Below are 21,415 nucleotides of genomic sequence, written 5' to 3' on the forward strand. Positions count from 1 at the left end.
GTATTTTTCATTTTTATCATTTTAGTTTCTTTTTTTTGCAAGAACTTCGTGTGCATCAATTTATAGTAAACAAACACCTACATATTTTTGCAACTCGACCAATATAATCAAATTGTCGGAATGCATTACAATAAAATACATACTAATAATACCTAGATCAGCGCAGTTTCGCATAGCACGATATTTTTTTGGCACGAATTAACCGCACTATGCGAGGTATTCCTGTATATTAAAAAATCACACAATTCTTCCTTCTTGCTCGGCACAGGTAAATGATATTGTGTACAAGATTTCCTGTAGTCTGTGTGATTCATTGTATGAGGGTTCCACTCGTTGCACGTTAGAGTTACATGTCAAGCAACATGCTGCTTGAGGTTAGAGTTACGTGTCAAGCAACGCGCGCAAGCGTGTCGGAATTGGCCCTTTCATGTGATCAATGAGAGTCACGTTTTCCTATTCAATAAGGCGGTAATTTTAAATATACAACACAATTACATTAAATTATTGATCGCTGAAACGCTTGAAATGAAACTACACGAAAATTCTATCAATGTGCGACGGCCTTATCTAATATCAGATTTTTGGTCTTTTTTACGCATGCGCCAATATAAATAATCTCTCTATATTTCAGAGTCACACACACACACACACACACACACACACAAACAAACAAACACTTTGTGATAGTCCTGTTCTGCGAACACAGCGATCAACCGAAAAGTGTGGTCTGCTTAAGGAAGGGAAACAGCTGTGCATTTCATTTAATTTGAGTATTCATCCAAATCGTAACTTTTAATCCATTTAATCCATTTAATTTTAAATAGTTTTAATCTTTTTAATCGTGATTTTAATAATGTTTTTAATTAGTGATTTTAATTATTTATTATCGGAACCAGTTTTAACTAATTGTGTAATGACACAATGTCTTCTCGCACTCATGGTCTTGCTGCGGTGGTTTGATGTGTTTTGGGGTCGGGTTGAGGCTCTCGGCTTTCGATTCCATTCTGCATCGGATTTGGTCGTATCTCTATGAGAGAGAATTCATTAATTTCCACGAAAAAAATTGAAATAATCTCTTACTTTTTAATATATTAAAAAATCGTGGAAGTTATTGAGCCCTGTAGCTCTGAATTTTTTACTAATTCTTAACTAATAGCATAACCACTCCTCCCTTCCTATCCTGTCTATCTTTCCTGTGCACATTGTACTTCCCAAATTCCAGTTCTGCATTCCTTATATCTGATATTCCAACAATATCTGCCTTTGATGTTTTGACCAACACCTCAAATTCATCAAATTTATTTTCCAAACTCCTAGCATTGGTTTTTATGCAAGTATACATGCACCTGTTCCTATTCTTAGCCACCCTAACAAAACCCATGTGTTTCCTTGTACCACAATGACTCCCAGCAGTCTCTGAAATACCCTGCATCTTGTTTTCCAGGCTGCTGCTCATTCCAATAGAAGCAGTGCAAGAATCACTTTCACCTCTGCCAGTGGCTACTGTTAATCTATTAGTCTGTGTATCGCCACCCCCCCAAGCTAGGAGTTTTCTGACCCACCTAACTCTGCCTCGATAGCATCAGCAAATATTCTTGCACCCTTTCTGTTTAAGTGTATCCTATCCCTGTAGAAGCAGTCTCTCCTGTTAACAAGCACAGACTAGGCTGAAAGCAATTCTACCCCTTGAGCCTTGCACAATCTTTCCAGGACCGAATTGATCGACAAGGCTCTCATCATATACTCCCTCCTATCATGTCTGGGCAGAATTGACGACACTTTCAAATTCAACCCTAATTCACAGCTTTTTTTCAACGGTGACCTGTACTTTTTAAGTAATGTTCCTTGAGGTTGTCGCAGACATTCTCTCAGATATGCTAGACAAGCTGCACTTGCTACCTGGGAGTCTAAAACGCTGATGGAACTGATATTCAGAAGACATTCAAGTCAAGTGGACCCAATTTCTGCAAAGTCCGGACGGTCTGTGATAACGAAATCCTCTGCTTGCACCTTCACGATGGTGGGACTGTTAGTAATCCTGGGTATAACCTCCATGTACATGGTGGGTGACCACCCAGGTGCGAACCAACGTAGGCAGGGGTCGAGGTGTCACGCCCACACCACATGGAGGAATGCCGTCCTCTATGTTACCAGACAGTACTAGGTGGTAGATGACTTACCAACCAGTGCAATACCACCACTTTGCTTATTGGAGGCTTGAAGTGGTGGAACCCATGTTTAGTTTCTAGAGCCAAGTTCTGGTGAACCCTTCCCCTTCTCTTCCATCATGCAGTATGATTGATGACTTTTGAGGTTATGAAGAACATAGTGGCGAGATCCAATATTCCTTACATTTCGAGGATATAGCTCTAAAACGGTATTCGCAGTCCGGCCGCTAGTTAGTACACCAGACCGAAACTATTGGTAACTCTCTAGGAGGCTTCCGGATCATCTAGTGTATAATCTTGCTACCTCTACTCTGCGAGATAGTGACCGGAGGGAATCCGAGTAGTGTGTATGCAGGGGGCATTATCGAGGCCACGTTGTCAAGGATTTGGTATATTCTTACCATGTGTACGCCATATCCAAAAATTTCATTACTTCATACAGCATGTCCCCACCCACTTTTTCTTACTATTGAATACACCATGAATTGTCAAACTAATAGAGCAAGCTTATCTGCGAAAAGATCTAAACCTCCCAAACACTTCCTAATTCATTTCACAAATATATGTGGTCTCAATTCTAATCTCAACAATGTCCATTTTCACTTGCAGTCTGCCAAACCCCATGTACTTTTTATGACAGAATCTCAGTTATCAGTTGATTCAACTACTGCTCATCTCAGATGCCCAAATTATTCGTCGTATGATTCCATTGTATGATGTGTGAATGTAAATGCAAAATACTCATTCAGTTTGTTTGCTATCTGATCAGGATCATCAACAGTCGGACCATCGATATCAAGTGGACCAATCAGATTCATCCCCTTCCTTTTAGAGTTTATATAAAAAACAGATGCAGGGAAAAGCAACTAGGTTAATCAGGGGCACTGAAGTGTACTCTTTGTAAGAAAAACTTCAGTCCTGAAAATTACAGCACTCAGAATAGACCTGCAAGGGGATCTGATTGAAATGTTTAAGAATTTAAATGGATTGTGTAAAAGAAATGCTGACAGAATCTTTACTCCACTTTTGGATAATACACCTAAGGGGATATAAATTTAAATTGAGAGATGATGGGTGCAGGATAGATGTTCAGAAACATGGATTAAGCCAGAGAGTAATTAATGGTTGGAATAAAAAATTTCTTCTGATGTTATGGAAGTGGGTAGCTTGAATAAATATAAGGAAGGATTAAGCACATGGTTAGGAGGGGATGGGTGATATTATGGATAATGTTGGTGGTTTTTTTTATTTATTTATTTTCTTTTTTGTCTGATGCAGTATAGCTTGCTTCATTACTTAATTTGCCACTACTAATACTTAACCTCCCTTCAGCACTTTTTTTATTAAAAAAATAAAATGTTTTTATTGTTTCTCTTTTAAACCTTCTCTGACCAGCCTGTCAGAGAAGAGATTTATTTTCTGTTTTGAAATTTTCCTCACTAATACTGTCTTTCAATGAATTGAGCCATAATATATTGCTCAATGACATGAAACTTGTCCTTTGATGACAAGTTAACTCTAATCCTGTTGAAACATTATGCAATAATGTTAACAGAATTCTCTTTAAAAAAATGCCAGAATTTAATTGGAACTATGTATTTTATCTTCTTAGTATAATGCCACTGCAGTTGTGATCCTAAACGAAAAACTTCCCTTTCACCTTTCCTTGGCTTGGAATCTTTCACATCTGAGATTCCCATGTGTCCCAAAGAGCATCATGAGAGTATAGAAAATTCCTTAAAATACAGCACCCGTTACTTCTCATTTAACACCGCCACTTCTGCTTCCTTGCGCTTATTTTAAAATTCCTTTCATGTAGTAGACATGAGTGTTATTCTAACCAGTGGTAATTGATAATCTCAAGCTTTTGAGTGTAATGACTCTTTCAGTATTAACCAAGGAAGAAGTCATTGTACTCAAAAGCTTCAGGTTATCAATTATGTGGATTCATTACTTTAAGGAGATGAGCATGCCACCAAGTCTGCTTTTGCTGATGAAGGTGGAGGTTTCCCCTCCCCTCAAAAGCTTTGCCATGTCATTTACCATACGATAACATCCTTATGTAATATGAGTGGACTGCAGTGGTGTTTCACTACTTTCTTGTAGGTTCAAAGAAGTATGATGAAATTTTACACCCACTTAATCTCCATACTGTTTAAAGTGCCACTTGTACAAAGCTGTTGAAATATATTTTTATTTAAAATAACCGAACTGATAATTATAAAGTTATAGAATTCTTATAGTACCGTGATAATAGACTAAATGTAAAAAAATAGCGAAATGCTTAAAGTGCGGTACTCACCTTGAATATAATCTGCAATAGTTTTATGAAAAGACTGATGGCTAAATATAAGGTGGAATGGTTAAGTTAATGCATTAAGGTGGGATGAGATTTAATTTAACGGAATTTTAAAATAAGCGCAAGGAAGCAGAAGTGCACTACTCCGTCCCTGGTTGTCATAAAGCAGAAAATAGTTAATCTGGAACATAAAAGAATTGATATTGCCAATAGTCGTGATGACAGACTTTCGTTAAGTTATAACGTCTTCAGTTGGCGGTGTTAAATTGTGAGTTCTGTACTAGCTTGTTAAAACAAGCTAGTACAGAACTCACAATTCATGCCCAAACCCACAATCACACTCCTTTAATTGACTCCGCTAACACCATTATAAGACTTAAAACCAGCCACAAAATTCTTCAATATGAAGCCCTCATTATCGAATGGTTTCGACACAACACTAATCTCAACATCCTAAACGAAAAACTTCCCTTTCACCTTTCCTTGGCTTGGAATCTCTCACATCTGAGATTCCCACGTGTCCCAAAGAGCATCATGAGAGTATAGAAAATTCCTTAAAATACAGCACCCGTTACTTCTCATTTAACACCGCCACTTCTGCTTCCTTGCGCTTATTTTAAAATTCCGTTAAATTAAATCTCATCCCACCTTAATGCATTAACTTAACCATTCCATCTTATATTTAGCCATCAGTCTTTTCATAAAACTATTGCAGATTATATTCAAGGTGAGTACCGCACTTTAAGCATTTCGCTATTTTTTTATATCTGAACTTATAATGTAATACTCAATTTCTATATATATTCATTAAATTAATGCTTGTAATTTTAGATGCATATGAAAATGCAAGATTTCTCTGTGAACAATACTACTTGGCCTCTCCTGGTATTCTTATAGAAGAATACAATGGTAAGTTACAGTAAGAATTATCTTTTTTTGTATTTTATTTTTTCCAAAAATATATATGTGTGTATATATATATATATATATTTTTTTTTTTAATGGCAACACAAAAGATTTATGGAATCTGTAACAAACTGATATTGCCTTGAGGGTTGAGAAGAAAGAAGATAATCGTTGACACTTGACCTAAATTTTTGTAATTTTAATTTTTATGAAATACATAAGAAAGAAGATTATTCCAAAGGACAGAACTGGAAAGAATAATCAAAAAAGAAAAGTTAATTTGGTTTTATATATATATATATATATTCAGAGTTTAGTACATGTGAGCCATGCTTTCAGAATTCAATTCAGGACCTGAAAGTGATGGAAAAAAAAATTTGACATAAACATGTGTCTGATCTGAATGGATATATAGTTTTCAACAGTAAAAAAAATATGCAAAAATAAGAATACTTGTGCCTAGTTTGAATAAAAATTTTACTAGGTATATATATACTTATTCTTATTTGTTATTTTATTATTTTTATTATTCATTACATTGACAGTTTCGTAGGTTTTTTTAATTTTTTTATTTGAACAGCCATAACTGTGTAACTGTTCAGAAACAGACATGTTAATATAAACCTTTTTCATTGCTTTCAAGTTATGCATGCATGCATGTATGAATGAGTCTATTATTAAAGGGTCCATGGAATGCTTTTTGCTGATGCTATTGAGGCAATGTTAGATGAGTCGGAAAACTGCTAGCTTGGGGGGGGGTGATTTACGGACTAATAGATTAACAGTAGCCATAGGCAGAGGTGGAAGTGATTAGCAGCAGCCCGGAAAACAAGTTCCTGGGGATTTCAGGAACTTTTGGGAGTTATGAAACAAATAAATACATGGGCTGTGTTAGAGTAACTAACAGTAAGAACAGATGCATGTATACTTGCATGTACGCCAAGGCTAGGAGTACAGTAAATAAATTTGATGAATTTGAAGTGCTGAAAAAGATATCAAAGGCGGATATAGTTGTGATATCAGAGGCGTGGTGTCACACAGATATAAGGAATGCAGAATTAAAATTTGGAAGTACAATGTGTATAGAAAGGATAGACAGGATAAAAAGGGGAGGAGGGGTTATGCTGTTAGTTAATAAACACATAAAATCTAAGGAAGTGCATCCAGTTGACATAGGTGGACAGTGCAATGTTGAGTCAGTTTAGGAGGATCAAAGGGTGACGTGAGTAATTACAGACATGTTAGTTTGACTTCTCTTCTACAGAAAATAAAAGAATCACTGGTTAAAGTGCATTGCAGAGTCATCTAGACAAGACTGCAGTAATAATTCAGACACAGCATGGGTTTGTTAAGGCGAAGTCTTGTCTAACCAATTTGATTGGATACTATGATGTGATCACAAAGGAACTGGATGCAAAAAATAATTTTGATATCATATAGAGCCACTTCCTGTTTAATGTAAGGGTTGCGTTCCGGGGAACTCTATGTTAAGTTGAATTTTACATGTTGGAATTTCCCCCATGCTTGTGCAGCACTTGCAACTGTACTCACTTTTTTGATTAAATCAAAAAAAAAAAAAAAAAATGTTCAACGAACATGTGAATAGAATTATTTATTGTATTTATTCAATTTTTATCTCATGTGCAGGAAAAATTACAAAATCATGCAATTTAAAACAAAATTTAAAAATTATAAAATTACAAAAAAAAAAGAGAGGAGACAGGCATAACATCAATAAGTTTTTACCTCTCAAGTATTGTTGCCAGAATCGACATCATCAGCTCATAAGTATGCTGCTGCGGAGGTTGAAGGCTGTGGAGATTTAGAAGGGGTCAGCCGCTCAACTTTATGAAAGAACATATTAATGGATGACTGGACGGTGGATTTTTTCTTTTCATCGTAGATTTCTTTGTAGCAAGCAAGCATATCATTCACCCCTCTGTTAACTTTTAAGAATCGTTCGCTGTCAGGATCCATCTTCTCAAACCTCGCCATTGCCGTCTCTCTGGTGAAGTGTCTCGGCTCCTCATTTGGTTCATCTTGAGCTTTGTCAGCATTTTCTTCTTTCACTATTGCTGCCTGCAAGTCAATAAGTTCTTCGTTTTAGCATTAGCATTATGCTAATGCTGAAACAAAGAACTTATTGACTTGCAGCCAGCAATAGTGAAAGAAGAAAATGCTGACAAAGCTCAACTTCCTCTTTCTTTTAATGAAAATAAAAGTAGGGAAGCAAACAGCATTTTGGAAACTGATAAGAACGATGTAGATAATTCCTTCTATTCTTCTTCTATCAACTCCTCCATGTGTTTGGCAACAACCTCCAACTGAAATAGCTCTGCAATATTTACAATCTTATCTGTAACCTCTTCTTATGATTTGTCTTTTTTTAACCCTTCGAAGCCTTTTACGTGCCGTGGGCGTATTTTCTTCCATGCACCATTTAAACAACTTTTAGTAATTCCTGCCCAGGCCTTCTTAATGTTTAAGATGGCGTGGTAAATATTGTAAGATTTCCAAAAGTCTCTTAATGTAAAATTTTTCTCACCGTCTACTGCAGACAATGCTTGAGCAAATGTTGTGCGTAAATAGTATGCTTTTAAATTCAAAATAACACCATGATCCATAGGTTGGATGAGTGAAGTCGTGTTCAGTGGTAGAAATGTGACCCTCATCTAGAATTGAAATCAACTAGATGTGTAGGATGTCCAGGCGCATTATCTAATAGAAGCAAAATCTTGAAAGGTATGTCGTTGTCTTTACAATATTTTTCAACCTCGGAAATGATGCAGCATTTAAACCAAATTAATTAATTCTTTGGTTCAGTCGGAAATGCACAGGTAGGATGGCTTTATTGATGCCCTTAAATGCACAAGGATTTCCAGATTGGTGCACAAGCAGTGGTATTAATCTGTAATCACCCACTGCATTAGCCCCAAGCAAGAGCATGGCCCTATCTTTTGAAGCCTTGAAACCTGACATTGTCTTTTCCTCTTTGGCAATGTATGCTCGATCCAGCATTTTTTTCCAATACAGAGCAGTTTCATCAACATTAAAAATTTTCTGCGTTGAATAGCTGCCTTCATCAATAATTTTTTCCAACACATCACAAAATTTCTCTGCAGCTGCAGAATTGGCACTGGTGACTTCACCACATACTTTAACATTGTGGAAACCAGCGCGATGCTTGAACCTATTAAACCACCCATTTCTTGCCACGAACTTGGCTTGGAGTTCGCCATACTTATCCTTAATATCTTCATAAATACTTCTTGCTTTTGTTTGAATGGTCATTGGACTCGGGGGAACTTACTTCTGAATCTGATTTTCTATCCATATTATTAATAGCTGTTCTATCTTCGATATAGCACCTGAGCACAGTTTTGTGATCACTGTTGATCTTAAATGCATTGATCCTTTAACATGTTCTTTTATACATGCACTGTCCTTTAAAGTAGTATTCACTGTGTTGAAGCAGCGAGACCTAATTCCCTTGCAATAGATGACAAACTTTGTCCTGCTTCATACTTCTCAATCGTTTTCATCTTCATTTCTAAATCGATTTTGTTTTGTTTCCTAGCACTGCCAGCACTTGCACTTTCCGTTGGTCCCTTTCCCTTCATCATTGTAATACGTAAATAGGAATGAAGAGAAGTTTCTGAAAATTTGTTTTTTATATGACTGAAGATTTCAGTGAAGGGAAACTCATTTAATTATCATAACGTAACGTAAAAACTAACAGAATTCCAGTTATCAGGATTATTGTAAATGCAATAAGTTCGAGTTTACTACCTGTTTATAATTAGATGCACTAACAGAAAAGCCCAATGAACCAGAAAAATATCACAAAGGCGTTCAAAATTGATTCTTATAACGGGAACATATGATAATAATGAAAGTGTAGTGCAATTTCCATTATAAATATGATCTTTTAGAGAGATAAATAGTTTAGTAATATAGTGAAATTTTCAACTTCCAAGGACTTTGAACGAATTACAAAAAAAAAAAACAGTATGTTATTGGGTTCACATTACAATATTTTCACAATACCTCCATTTATCCCTGCAGATGCAAAATACGTTTCCATATTTTTTTCAGTTTGCACCAGCCGGCAAAAACTTAAATAAAGTAGAATTTACATAAGTTGAGTATTAATTAAGTCGGGGAGTTCCTGTACTTGGATTTCAACAACTATTTTGATACTGTTGCACATGAAAGACCACTGTACAAATTGGAGCAGTGTGACATTATAGGAAAATTGTTACAATGGATAAAAGGATGGTTGAATGGGAGAAAGAGAGAGAGAGAGAGTGGTAATCAGTGGACTGCTATTCATGGACTAATGTTATTTGCGGTACCCCTAGGCATATAGGTAGCAATAATCCCAGAGAAATGTACCAACTAGGTGGTGTTATACTCAGGGTAGTGGAGAATGAAAGAGACCTTCATTAATGAATGTATAAGGCAATGGTCAGGCCACACCTTAGTACTGCACAGGTCTGGAGGCCTTATTTTAGGAAGGATGTAGATTTGCTTGAGCATGTACAGCGTAGGACAATAAGGAATGAAGGGATCCTCTTACCAAGAGAGGCTTAAGTTCTGCAAATTGCAGCAGCTGGATCTAGGCACTTGTGAGGTGATCTGATTGAGGTGTATAAGACCTTGAATGGGTTGAGCACGTTGAATTCTGATGGGATTCTTCCACTTGTTCACCCCAGGGGCTCACATCTGGTGTGTATGGGCTTGGCACACCCAGGGTCCTGAGCTGGATATCATCATTCTCCTTTTCCTTGGCGATTCCCTTCTCTCTCTCTCTCTCTCTCTCTCTCAGGGTAATTCAGAAATTTTTTTTTTTTGGCTGGTGCAGCATAAGCTTCAGGCTTCCTTGCACTATATGCTAATAATAATTATGAACCTAAGGGGCCATAAATTGAAATTGAGGAAAGACAGCTGTAGAATAGATGTGCGGAAATTTGCCTTTGGCCAGCGGGTGGTTAATTGCTGGAACAAACTTCCATCTGTCATGGAAGTTGATAGGTTAAATAAATTTAAGGAGGTACTGGACAAACATTTAGAATGGTTGTGTGAAATTTTTTTTTTTTTTGGCTGATGCTCACTTGCATTCTTGCATCACATGCCACGATTGCTATTACTATAACTACTTGGGGGTAATTGTGCAGTGAGATATGAAGTTTTCTGACAGTGCAGACAGGCTGCAAGAGTAAGTGATGGGGTCTTGTCAATGATATACAGGAATTTTGCTAGCGGGGATAAAAAGATTATCCCCTTATATAAGGCAGTGGTCAGGCCAAACCTTGAGTACTGTGTACAGGTATGGAAGCCTCATTTTAGGAAGGATGTAGAGTTGCTAGAACGAGTGGTGATGGGAACAAATAGGTGCTCTTACGAAGAAAGGCTTAAGTTCTGCAAATTGCAGCATCTGGAGACTAGGCACCTGCAAGGTGATCTGATTGAGGTGTATAAGGCCTTGAATGGATTAATCAGGTTCAGTGCTGATGGGATTCTTTCTCTTCCTCAGATTATGCACCTGAGGTCATAAACTGAAATTGAGGAAGGAGAGTTGTTGATTAGATGTGCGGAAATTTGCCTTTAATCAGCTGGTATTGATTGCTGGAACAAACTTCCATCTGTCTTCGTGAAAGTTGATAGCTTATATAAATGCAAGGAAGAGATGGACACACTTTTGGAATGAATGGATGGGTGAAATGGAAAGGTTTTTTTTTTTTTTTTTTGTGGCTGATTCTGTATAGGCTTGCTTTCTTGCATCATATGTCTCTGATAATGCTAGTTCAACTCTGCCATGTTTACTCTGAAGATACAAAACTGTAAAATAGACCAGGTATGATTATTGTGTTGTTTTGTATTTGATGTCATGTTTTGTTGTGTTGTGGTGTTTGGCCTTTTTGCCACTGGTGAGCAACAATCACAACGAAAGCTGCTACCCAGTTGGATCCTGCCACATGGATCCTGGCCAACTGCTGTCATTTATGTCTCAATACTAAGGAGAATCCTGTACCTGGTGGAGGTAGTGCTATATTAATGGGTCCAGCAGTATCTCATTCTAGTGGGGGGTCCAGTCCAGGGAACAAAAAAAAAAAAAAAAAAAGCACATTTAGTGGACCAGTGGAACTGTGAACCTATTCACAACATACCTGTATAAGTACAAACCTCAACTCGTAATATGTGAGTCATTATAACATAACAATACTAGGAATTTTGTTTTAAAAACTAAAACCTTTAAAAACCTTAAAAACCTTTACCTTAAAACTAATACAAATATTTTCTCAATATAAGTGAATTCTAAATCTTAATAGATAAACTGTTCTTTTAGAATGCACAAAAAAGTCTTAGATTTGTGCCAAAATAAAATAGATTCTGCATATTAACATCTTGTAAAAACTATTTACCAATTCTTAACACATTGGTCCTGCTAAGAAAACAGTAATTTTAAATCACTATTATACCATGTTTCTCAAATTATTTTAAGAAGGGATGTTAAGCAAAGTTATAAAATTAGTCCAAAATTCAATATTGTTCAATGCACAATGCCTAATTTTTATAGATTTTTAAAGCCAAATAAAAGGTAATAATAATTAATAGTTCAGGTAGTTCAAAACAAGCTGAATGGTAAAAAGAAGGAAAAGCATTTTTTGTTGTAAAATGACAAAAATACCATTTAAATATACAGTAAGGATGGTGTGGCATGAGTTTTTTTTTTTTTTTTTTTTTTTTTAATGAAAACCTCAAACGAGATTTATTATAGTACTTAGTCCATGCATGGACTGAAGGTTGAGAAGATAAAAGAAGATACTTATTCACATAGACTTGAATTTCTGTAAATTGTAATTTTAAGGAAAGTTGTTCCAGAAAATGGAAGTTGAATGAATAAATAAGGAAGAAGAAAAGTTGGTTCTGTGACTATGAAGTTTGACAGTAAAAAGATGTTGACTAGTTGTGGCACGTGTTTGGACTGCTTTGTGTGTGTGTGTGTGTGTGTGTGTGTGTGTGTGTGTGTGTGTGAGAGAGAGAGAGAGAGAGAGAGAGAGAGAGAGAGAGAGAGAGAGAGAGAGCAGAAATTACAGAAACCAATTTAGAAGAACAGTGCCCAAGAGCCCTATCTATAGAAAAGGCATGCAGCAGAAACAGATTGTCTATGAGACAGAGTGAAGGGACTCTTTAGAGATGAGTTATTAATTAACCTAACTGCCCTCCCTCCTTTGAATTAAATCTAGAAGCTTGAGAGAGGTTTTGGGGCCATCGCCTCCACAGGTGGGAACAGCATTCCATGGTAGGGTGGATTTCTGATTTGTACAGAGTGAACAGCTGTTTGGAAGAAAAGTAATGCTGAGAGCAAAAGAGAAAGCCCAGTTTCTTTGATGCAGAGGAAGCAATATTTGTAATGTGCTTATGCCAAGAGAGAGATTCGAAGTCAGAGTAATCCCCAATAGAGGTATATGACCTAGCCTAGAAATCATAGTGTCAATGAAGATGAGCGCATGAGCAGAAGAATCTTTTTGCTGAGATATAAGACAGGACTGAAATCAACTAAGTTATCTTTACTCAACTGAAGAATTACCTGGAGATCAGCGCATTTAAGGAATTGGTAGTGGATATTCGAGAAATTGAAGCTGATTATGCAGGGAAAAGTTTCTCAAATTGCAAGGTGGAGTGCAATGTGCTATCATCAGCAAAACTATGGATAGGATTTCCGGTCAGTGTAAGAAGGTCATTAATATACAAGAGGAAAAGAGTGGGAGAAAGAACTGAATGGGGAACAGCAGCATTAGTGGAGAAATTAGAAAAGACAGAGAGCCATCTACCGTCACTTGCAGTGAATGGTCTGAAAGAAAACTGGATACCCAATTACAAAAAAAACAACTGACAAACCATAAGATTGAAGCTTATTTAAAAAACCTCTATGCCAAATAAAATCAAAAGCTTTTGAAATGTCAAGAACAACTGCGTGAGTTTCACTAAACTTTTCCATTGAATTTGTCCATAGATGGGTAACATAAGGCAGAATATCACCAGTGGATCAACACTGACAGAATCCATACTTGCGTTTGTTGATCAGATGGAAGGTTTCTAGATAGTTTAAGAGTTGGCAGTTAATTGATTTCTCCATTACTTTGGAAAGAATAGAGATAAGTGCAATGGGATGATAATTGGATGGGAGGGATTTGTCGGCATTTTCTGGAACTGGCTAGATATGAGCAAATTTCCAAGCAGAAGGGAAGAATGCCTTTGGAATAAGAAAGTGAAAAAAGGCAACACAGAACAGGAGTAAGTTCAGGGTCGCAGGTTTTGAGAACAAGTGGAGAAATATTATCATATTGTGCTTTCCTAGCATCAACTGTTTAAAATCCTTCTGACATTCTTTTGACAAAAGATCATAGGAGGGATTGAATGCAGTTTACTGAGAATGGTAGGAGGTGGTTTACCAAGATTATCATTACCAAGATTATCATTGAAATGGCAACAGAACCATCTGGCTTTGACATAGGTGGGAATAGAGGTGGAAAAAAGTTGTGGCCAGTTGTTTTGGCAAGAGGCAGAATGTTCAACTACCATTTGGACAAGAAGTAAGTTCCTACTCTTAGCTTGTTCGAAATCTAGTTTGGACTGATTAATAACTGCTTTACATTTGTTGCTAGCTTTGGTATAAGCAAAATAAACCTGGAGTTTGACAAAGAAATTAACTTTATATAGAATTGTAATATCATTTTCACAATATAAAATATATACTTGTTCCAATGTATGTTAATAGTGGAAAGCGAAATTATATACATAAGATAGTGTCTAAACAAAATGGCAACAAAAGGATGCCTACATAAATGTTGGCTGATGCTGTATAAGCTTGCTTTCTTGCATCATATGCCTCTACTAATGCTAAAGCAACTTACAAAATGGCTGTAATCAAAAATTCATGCATAAAGGAGATAGGCTACTTAGCTAACCTTAAAAATTGTTAAAAGAATAACAACAAAATAATAATAATTTTAAAGTTAATCCAGTAGTAATAGATTAATTAATTAACTAAAAAGTAGTTAAAAAAAGCCTTTATTTTAATGAGAATTACATAGGGTAGCATGATAATAGTTTTTCTTCTAGAAAAGACAGGATCAGTGAAGTTTTGGAAGGATTGAAATCATTGATATTGGTACAATGGACAATTAAAAAGCACTTGTGGAATCTTCTACTGAACTGTAGTAGAATCTACAGTTATACTGAATCTGTAGTAGAAAGATTAAAATAAATCAGTTTTACCTTAAGAGAGCCATAACTTGCAATTAAAAACAACTATGCATACTAGTTGTAAACAATCACAGATTTCCTTTACTTAATAAGCTAATATATGATATAAATTTCTTGTTTGTGGAACTTTAGAGGTTGCAAAAGATTGCTACTCAGATTGCCACAAATGAAAAATTCTAGTTTTGTTTTTTCATCATCATTCTACTCTTCTGTTTGGCACAAGTTGAATCCCTATTTAGATATCGTTCTCCATTGTTGTCGATCTCTTGAATCTTGCATCATTTGTTGATAGTGCTGAAAGCCTGTGTTTTCCTTTAGGCATTGGAATCATTCTCTTTTGGGTCTTCCTGGTGGTCTCTTATCTCCAATTCTTCCTGTCAGTACTACATTAGGCAGCCTGTGTTGTTTCATCCGGTTCACATGTCCAAACCACTGAAGTTGTTTTTTGTAGATCTGCTCTATTATTCTGCATTTAAAATTTAGATTTCTCCTTACTTGTTCATTAGTTTTATGTTCTCTCCAATTTGTTTTATTGATTTTCCTTAGACATCTCATTTGCCGGCCCCGGGTGCCAAGCATTTGTGACTAAGCGATTTCTCTGTGACTTTCAGTGCAATTTCTTAAAAGTGATAAAAAGTTCTTTTACGTTCCTCTCGTTAATCAATCTATTTATTTATAACAGCTCTTGGCAAAAAAATTCTTGTACAGAGCAAGAAAGGGAAGCCACCTTTCTTTTTTCTCATAGATTTATTAATAACCCCATACTACTTTTCGCTTGGCCACACCAAGCACTGCTCTTGCCTCCCCGTGGCGGGGCCGGAAACCTTGGCAGAAAAACTCATCTGCCAAGGGCAAAAAGGAGCAAATATGGAGCAAAATGTGTTTCCGCCTTTAGAGCCGACAAGCTCTCGGCCAGAGAATGATACTGATTTTGACATCTCACAACCCAAGAGGTTGAAAACTAATTCACTAACAACAGAGTTTCCTGCATTTCTAATTATGCACTCACTTTCAGACCAACCTGTCAGCAAGTTACCTCATAAGACTCTTAAAAAGCTACAATCTGGAGACCTACTATTAGGAACAGCAAACCATTCAGAGAAACTTTTACAACTGACATAGACATTCAGAGAAACTTTTACAACTGATAAATTTTGCAGGTATACCAGTGAGTGTATCTCCTCATAAAACACTAAATACATCTAAAGGTGTGATGTCTAGCTGGGATCTGTTGAACGTGACGGAGGATGAAATAACTCAAGAACTTCATGATCAAAATGTTATTGCGGCTAACAGAATCATGATTAAAAAAGACAATAACCTTACACCCACTAGGAATATTATCCTTACATTTAATTCCCCAAACCTACCATCATCAGTGAAAGCAGGTTATCATCTTTGCTGTATTCGTCCATACATACCCAATTCCTTGAGATATTACAAATGCCAAAAGTACACCCATCTCTCAGATGACATGTAGAGGAAACCCAGTATGTCCGAACTGTGGATCTTCTGATCATACACAATCAGAAAAGACTTGTCCCAACTTCAAAGGCAACCATCCTGCGTACTCAAAAACGTGTGACAGGTGGAAGGCTGAGAAAAAAATTGTTAAATATAAGGTTGAGAACAAGGTAATCTCTCAAGAAGCGAGGAAAATAATTGCTCCTACTATGCCCAAACGTACCTATGCTAATATTACACAAAAACAACAAACAGTGTCCACACAAACTGATGTTACAGTCCCCTTAAACATATAAATCTCCGACTGGGCTCAAGCTGTCCTCTCTCAGCAACAGTCTAATATGCCTCACTGTGTGACTGCCCTTATCCGGACGAAAGGTGGGACTACCCGTTACTAGGTATCCCATGATTAGTCTCTAAAACTAAGTTCCGGTCAACCCTTTCCTATCTCTTCCATCAACCCAAGCACGGTACTAAGTACTATAGGTTCTAATACCTCTCGTGTTTGGGGGTTTTATATAAAAAAAAATAATCTTGGAAGTTACTAAGCTTTTCATACCAATACTGTTCAAGATTTAAGCCTGAATGGATGTCAGATTTACTAATGAGTCTCGTGGCAGAGAAGAAAAATGCATGGGATGCATATAGATTGCCAGGTGACACAGAATCCAATGGTCGATATAAACTAGTCTGTAATCAAGTCATAAAAGAGGTTAGGCAAGCAAAGGCAGATTATGAGAAATATTTGGCAAAGGATGCAAAGAAAAACAGCAAAGACTTCTTTATTTATGTAAACTCAGAAAAGAAGGGAATGAATTAGTTTGGCCCATTTGATATCGATGGTTCGATTGTTGATGATCCCTTGAAGGTAGTTAAATCCCACATCAATACACTGTGACCACTGCCACCTAGTGGTTCTTTTATCTGCAGATTCTTGATGCATGAAGTATCACTGTTGATAATCAAATCAAGAGTATTTCTTTCTCTTGTTATGCTTTGAATTATGGATAAAATATTGCTTTGTTTTAACAACTAATGTCATATTTTATCTGTAAAACATACTAATCAAATATGAAAAATTTTACTTCAACTGTAAATAACTAATTAAATATTTATTTATGACAAAAATTTGTATTTTTCTTTTTTTGTAATGATTTAGACCAGTGAACATTGTAGGGAAACAAGTTGCTTTAAAATTTTTTGTGGTCTCTTTATTAAACTTTGCTGCTTTTACCAATATATTTCTGTTAAAAATATGAAAATTGTTTATTTAATGAAGTCAAAATGATTTGTTTCTCACATGCATATACATTTTTGACATCTAAATCTGGATTAATAACCAAAGACAGTGATATGTATAATTTTCATTATATATTTAGTTTTATTTTATGTGAAAAAAGGCCTATGTATCCAGGATTCATGCTAGAGCAATAATGTTGTGTCACTGGGAAACCAGGAAAACAAAATTAAAATAAAATATAAATGGTTGGGTTAATTTAATTAGATTTAATTAAGTCTAATTAAATTAGAGTAGATTTAATTAGACTAAAGAAAATGGATGAAATAGTTGAAATGCAAATATAAGGGATAATATTAACCTAACCGTTTATATATTATTTTATTTTTCTGGTTTCCCAGTGATGCAAAATTATCGCTTTAGTTTTATTTTAAGTAATGAGGTTTAAATATAAGCAGCATTTTCCTTTTATCATATTTTTTATTTCCTTAACTGGATACTTTATTAGGACCATTTGATTGTCTGAAATGTTCAATCCTGTTAAATAAATATTAAAATCATAAGGATGACATGGAAGGACATCATTTTGTTGTTCGTTGAAAATTTGGTTATAAGAACACGTTTACCCCATGGAGTTATTTTTGTACAACTTTAGTTAGTTTATTGCAAATAACGGTAAATCTTCTACAACTATTGATAAAAAATTTGTAAAATGGTGGCATTTCAGGATTTTTGCACCATCTTGTTATTAGACTATAAATGGATTGCTATTGAGTAAAACAATAGTAATAATTTAAAATCAAATAAATTAAATAACACACAGTTTTCACAACATCGAGTAAAATTTCTTAAATGATATTACTAAGTAGAGCTCTGCCAGTGTCATTGTTAGCCTATCAGTGATCATTGTCTATCATTGATCCACTGTTGTCTATGTGGATAGCATTAAGCAAAATCCATGGACTCAATGGTTGATTGGTTAATATCAAACTTATAATTGGTATGACATTTACCAATCAACAAAAGAGATATAATCTTAAATTAGATTAAAGTAGATTTAGTTAGACTAAAGAATATGGGTGAAATATTTGAAATGCAAATATAAGGGATAATATTAATTGAAAATAACTATGGCATCATAATAAATAACTTCAAATTAATGATTGATGAATGATTTTTATCAAATGTTTAAATCCAAATTTAATATATCAATAAAAACTTATAGTATATTAATAATTAACAAGAAGAAGAAACAAGCAAGAATGCCTGGATACTTTCATTGGTAGGTGTATTCATTCCATATTCTCTTTTTTTTCTACACAGGAGCACAAATAACTAAGAGTTGTTAATGAAAATTATTCATTTGGTTTGTTGATTTGATGTTTATTTGTTATGATATCTTCTAAGTTATTCTCTTATTATATTTAAAACTGTTTCTCCTATATCCTAGAAGCTCCAAAAACCATAATCAGATATGATAGAGGATGCTGGGATAGGTTTATATGGATTCCTGTATAGAAAAAATAATTCTCACCTGTTGCTGCTGCTTCTTCTTCTTGTCAGTTATTAATATACTGTGAGTTTAATTCCCCTTTAAATTTGGATATAAAGATTTGATAGGAATCATTTATCTGTCCTTTTCATTTGCTTGGCTTAAAGTTATTTGATATGATGTCTTAGTTATTTTTCATGTGTTTCCATGGCTGACTTTCAAACTTTTTCAACAAATTTTGATGTTTGTGCATTCAAATTTCATACCTTCTAGTACACACGACAAGTGAAAAAAATAAATTTTCACTCTAAACAGCTTTTCACTTGACTTGTGTGTAACAATAAGTTAAAACAAGGTGCAAACTCCATTATTTTATTTGGAACAGAAGCTAAACTAACAGGTTTGTAATTACTCGTGTCACCCTTTGATCCTCCTTTGTGAATTGGGGACACATTTGCACATCTCCAGTCTATGGGGGAACCTCCCCTGAGTCCAAGGAAGCTTTCATAATTATGACTAAGGGTTTGGTTACTTCCTTTGCTTATTATTACTATTTTTTTTTTTTCATTCCTAAATTAAAAGTATGGATAGTGGCATACTTTTAACGAACCCCCACTTTATGATTGGTTCACTGTACGATAAAATCACTTTACAATGCATTTGTATTTGTAAACAGCATTTGTAAACATGTTGGCCGCATGTTTTGTTTTAGCATCCTTTAGTTGAAATGATTTTTTGTGTTGTATTTATTTCACTTAAATTTACTGTATTGAATTTATGTATGTACAACATTGTGTAAGCTGATAATATGGCCCCTAAAGAGTGCAGTAAGAAGTAAATTTCAACTTCTGAGGCCTTGGAATGAATTACCAAAAAACAATGTGATATTGTTTTTTAGTAATTTGTTTTTCAGGATACGATGGTGTCTCTGGAATGGATTAATATCGTAAAGCGGGATTCTACTGTACTTTAATAAATAACACTTGTTATCTTGCATTGGGTTGGGTGTCTGCAGTTACCAGCAATGGTTTGGGTGTCAGGTAATTTTGCAGTTCACAGGTTCAGTGCAATTCTAGTTTTTATAAATAATTCATTGCTACATGACACTGAAAGACCAGAATTAAAATATTCAACAGAAAGAAAAGGAGGAAGGAAACAGTTTATGTGATGTGGAAGATTTGAGTGATAAAAATGTTGCTCCTCCACTTGGCAATCCACAATAATACTTTCAAAATTAATTTCTGATGATGTAGATTTTCAGTTGTTGAAGTGCTGGAAAAAAAAATAATTTTTTACCAAATATTGCAGCAGTGACTCATTTCATAAATGCCTAAAAAGTGACCAGTGAAAGTAGTAGTAGTGGAATGTGATGCAAGAAAGCAAGTGTATGAGCTTATGCAGCATCAGCCAAAAAAAAAAAAAAAAAAAAAAAAACACCATTCCCTCCAAATGCCTGTCCAATTCCTCCTTAAATTTATTCAACCTATCAACTTCCACAATGACAGATGGAAGTTTGTTCCAGCAATTAACCACCCGCTGGCTAAAGGCAAATTTCCGCACATCTATTCTACATCTGTCCTTTCTTAATTTGTATTTATACCCCCTTAGGTTCGTAATCTGAACAAGTGGAAGGAGCCCACCAGAATTCAGCGTGCTCAACCCATTCAAGGCCTTATACACCTCAATCAGATCACCGCGCAGGTGCCTAGTCTCCAGCCACTGCAATTTGCAGAACTTAAGCCTCTCTTGGTAAGAGGATTCCTTCATTCCCCTCACCAATCTTGTTGCCCTTCTCTGTACACGCTCAAGTAAATCTACATCCTTCCTAAAATGAGGCCTCCAGACCTGTACGCAGTACTCAAAGTGTGGCCTGACCATTGCCTTATACAGATGGACAATCACCTCCTCCCTGCTAGCAAAATTCCTATATATCATTGACAAAACCCCATGACTTGCCCTGGCAGCCTGTCTGCATTTCTCAGAAAACTTCATATCTGACTGCACAATTACTCCCAGATCTTTTTCATTTTCTACCACCTTAAGTGTAGTACCACACAGTTGGTACGTTTCTCTGGAGTTACTTCTACCCATATGCAGTACTTTGCATTTGTCAAGGTTAAACTTCAGTTGCCACTTCTTAGCCTATCTGCCCAAATTATCTAGATCCTGTTGCAGCAGCACACTGCCATTACTGTCATTAACAACCCTGCCAACCTTTGTATCATCTGCAAACTTCAACACTAAGCCTGATATACCTTCATCAATATCATTGATAAATATACAAAACAACAATGGACCCAACACCGAACCCTGTGGGACTCCACTAATAACATTAGTCCACGAAGAGCAGCACCCATTGATTACCATCTTCTGTCTTCTCCCACTTAACCATCCTTTTATCCATTGTAGCAACTTACCCTTAATACCATTCTGCTCCAATTTGTACAATAGTCTTCCATGCGCAACAGTGTCAAAAGCTTTCCTGAAATCCAAATATATGATATCAAAATTATTTTTTGCATCCAGTTCCTTTGTAACCACATCATAATATCCTATCAAATTCGTCAGACAAGACT

The 21,415-nt window shown here is 35.7% G+C and overlaps 1 protein-coding gene across 1 annotated transcript in view; it reads left to right on the forward strand.

Moving 5' to 3' along the window:
- The window catches only part of Pdk (pyruvate dehydrogenase kinase), a 218,202-nt gene that overhangs the window by 110,044 nt on the left and 86,743 nt on the right, over nt 1-21,415 (forward strand). The window contains exon 6 of the mRNA XM_090381828.1: nt 5,299-5,376. Within this exon, the coding sequence (XP_090237954.1) occupies nt 5,299-5,376 (78 nt within the window). The remainder of the gene's footprint in view (nt 1-5,298; nt 5,377-21,415) is intronic.

The sequence above is a fragment of the Mastigoproctus giganteus genome, chromosome 9 (genome assembly GCF_048544385.1).
Source record: "Mastigoproctus giganteus isolate SK-2022 chromosome 9, ASM4854438v1, whole genome shotgun sequence".
In the NCBI taxonomy this organism is placed as follows: domain Eukaryota; kingdom Metazoa; phylum Arthropoda; class Arachnida; order Uropygi; family Thelyphonidae; genus Mastigoproctus; species Mastigoproctus giganteus.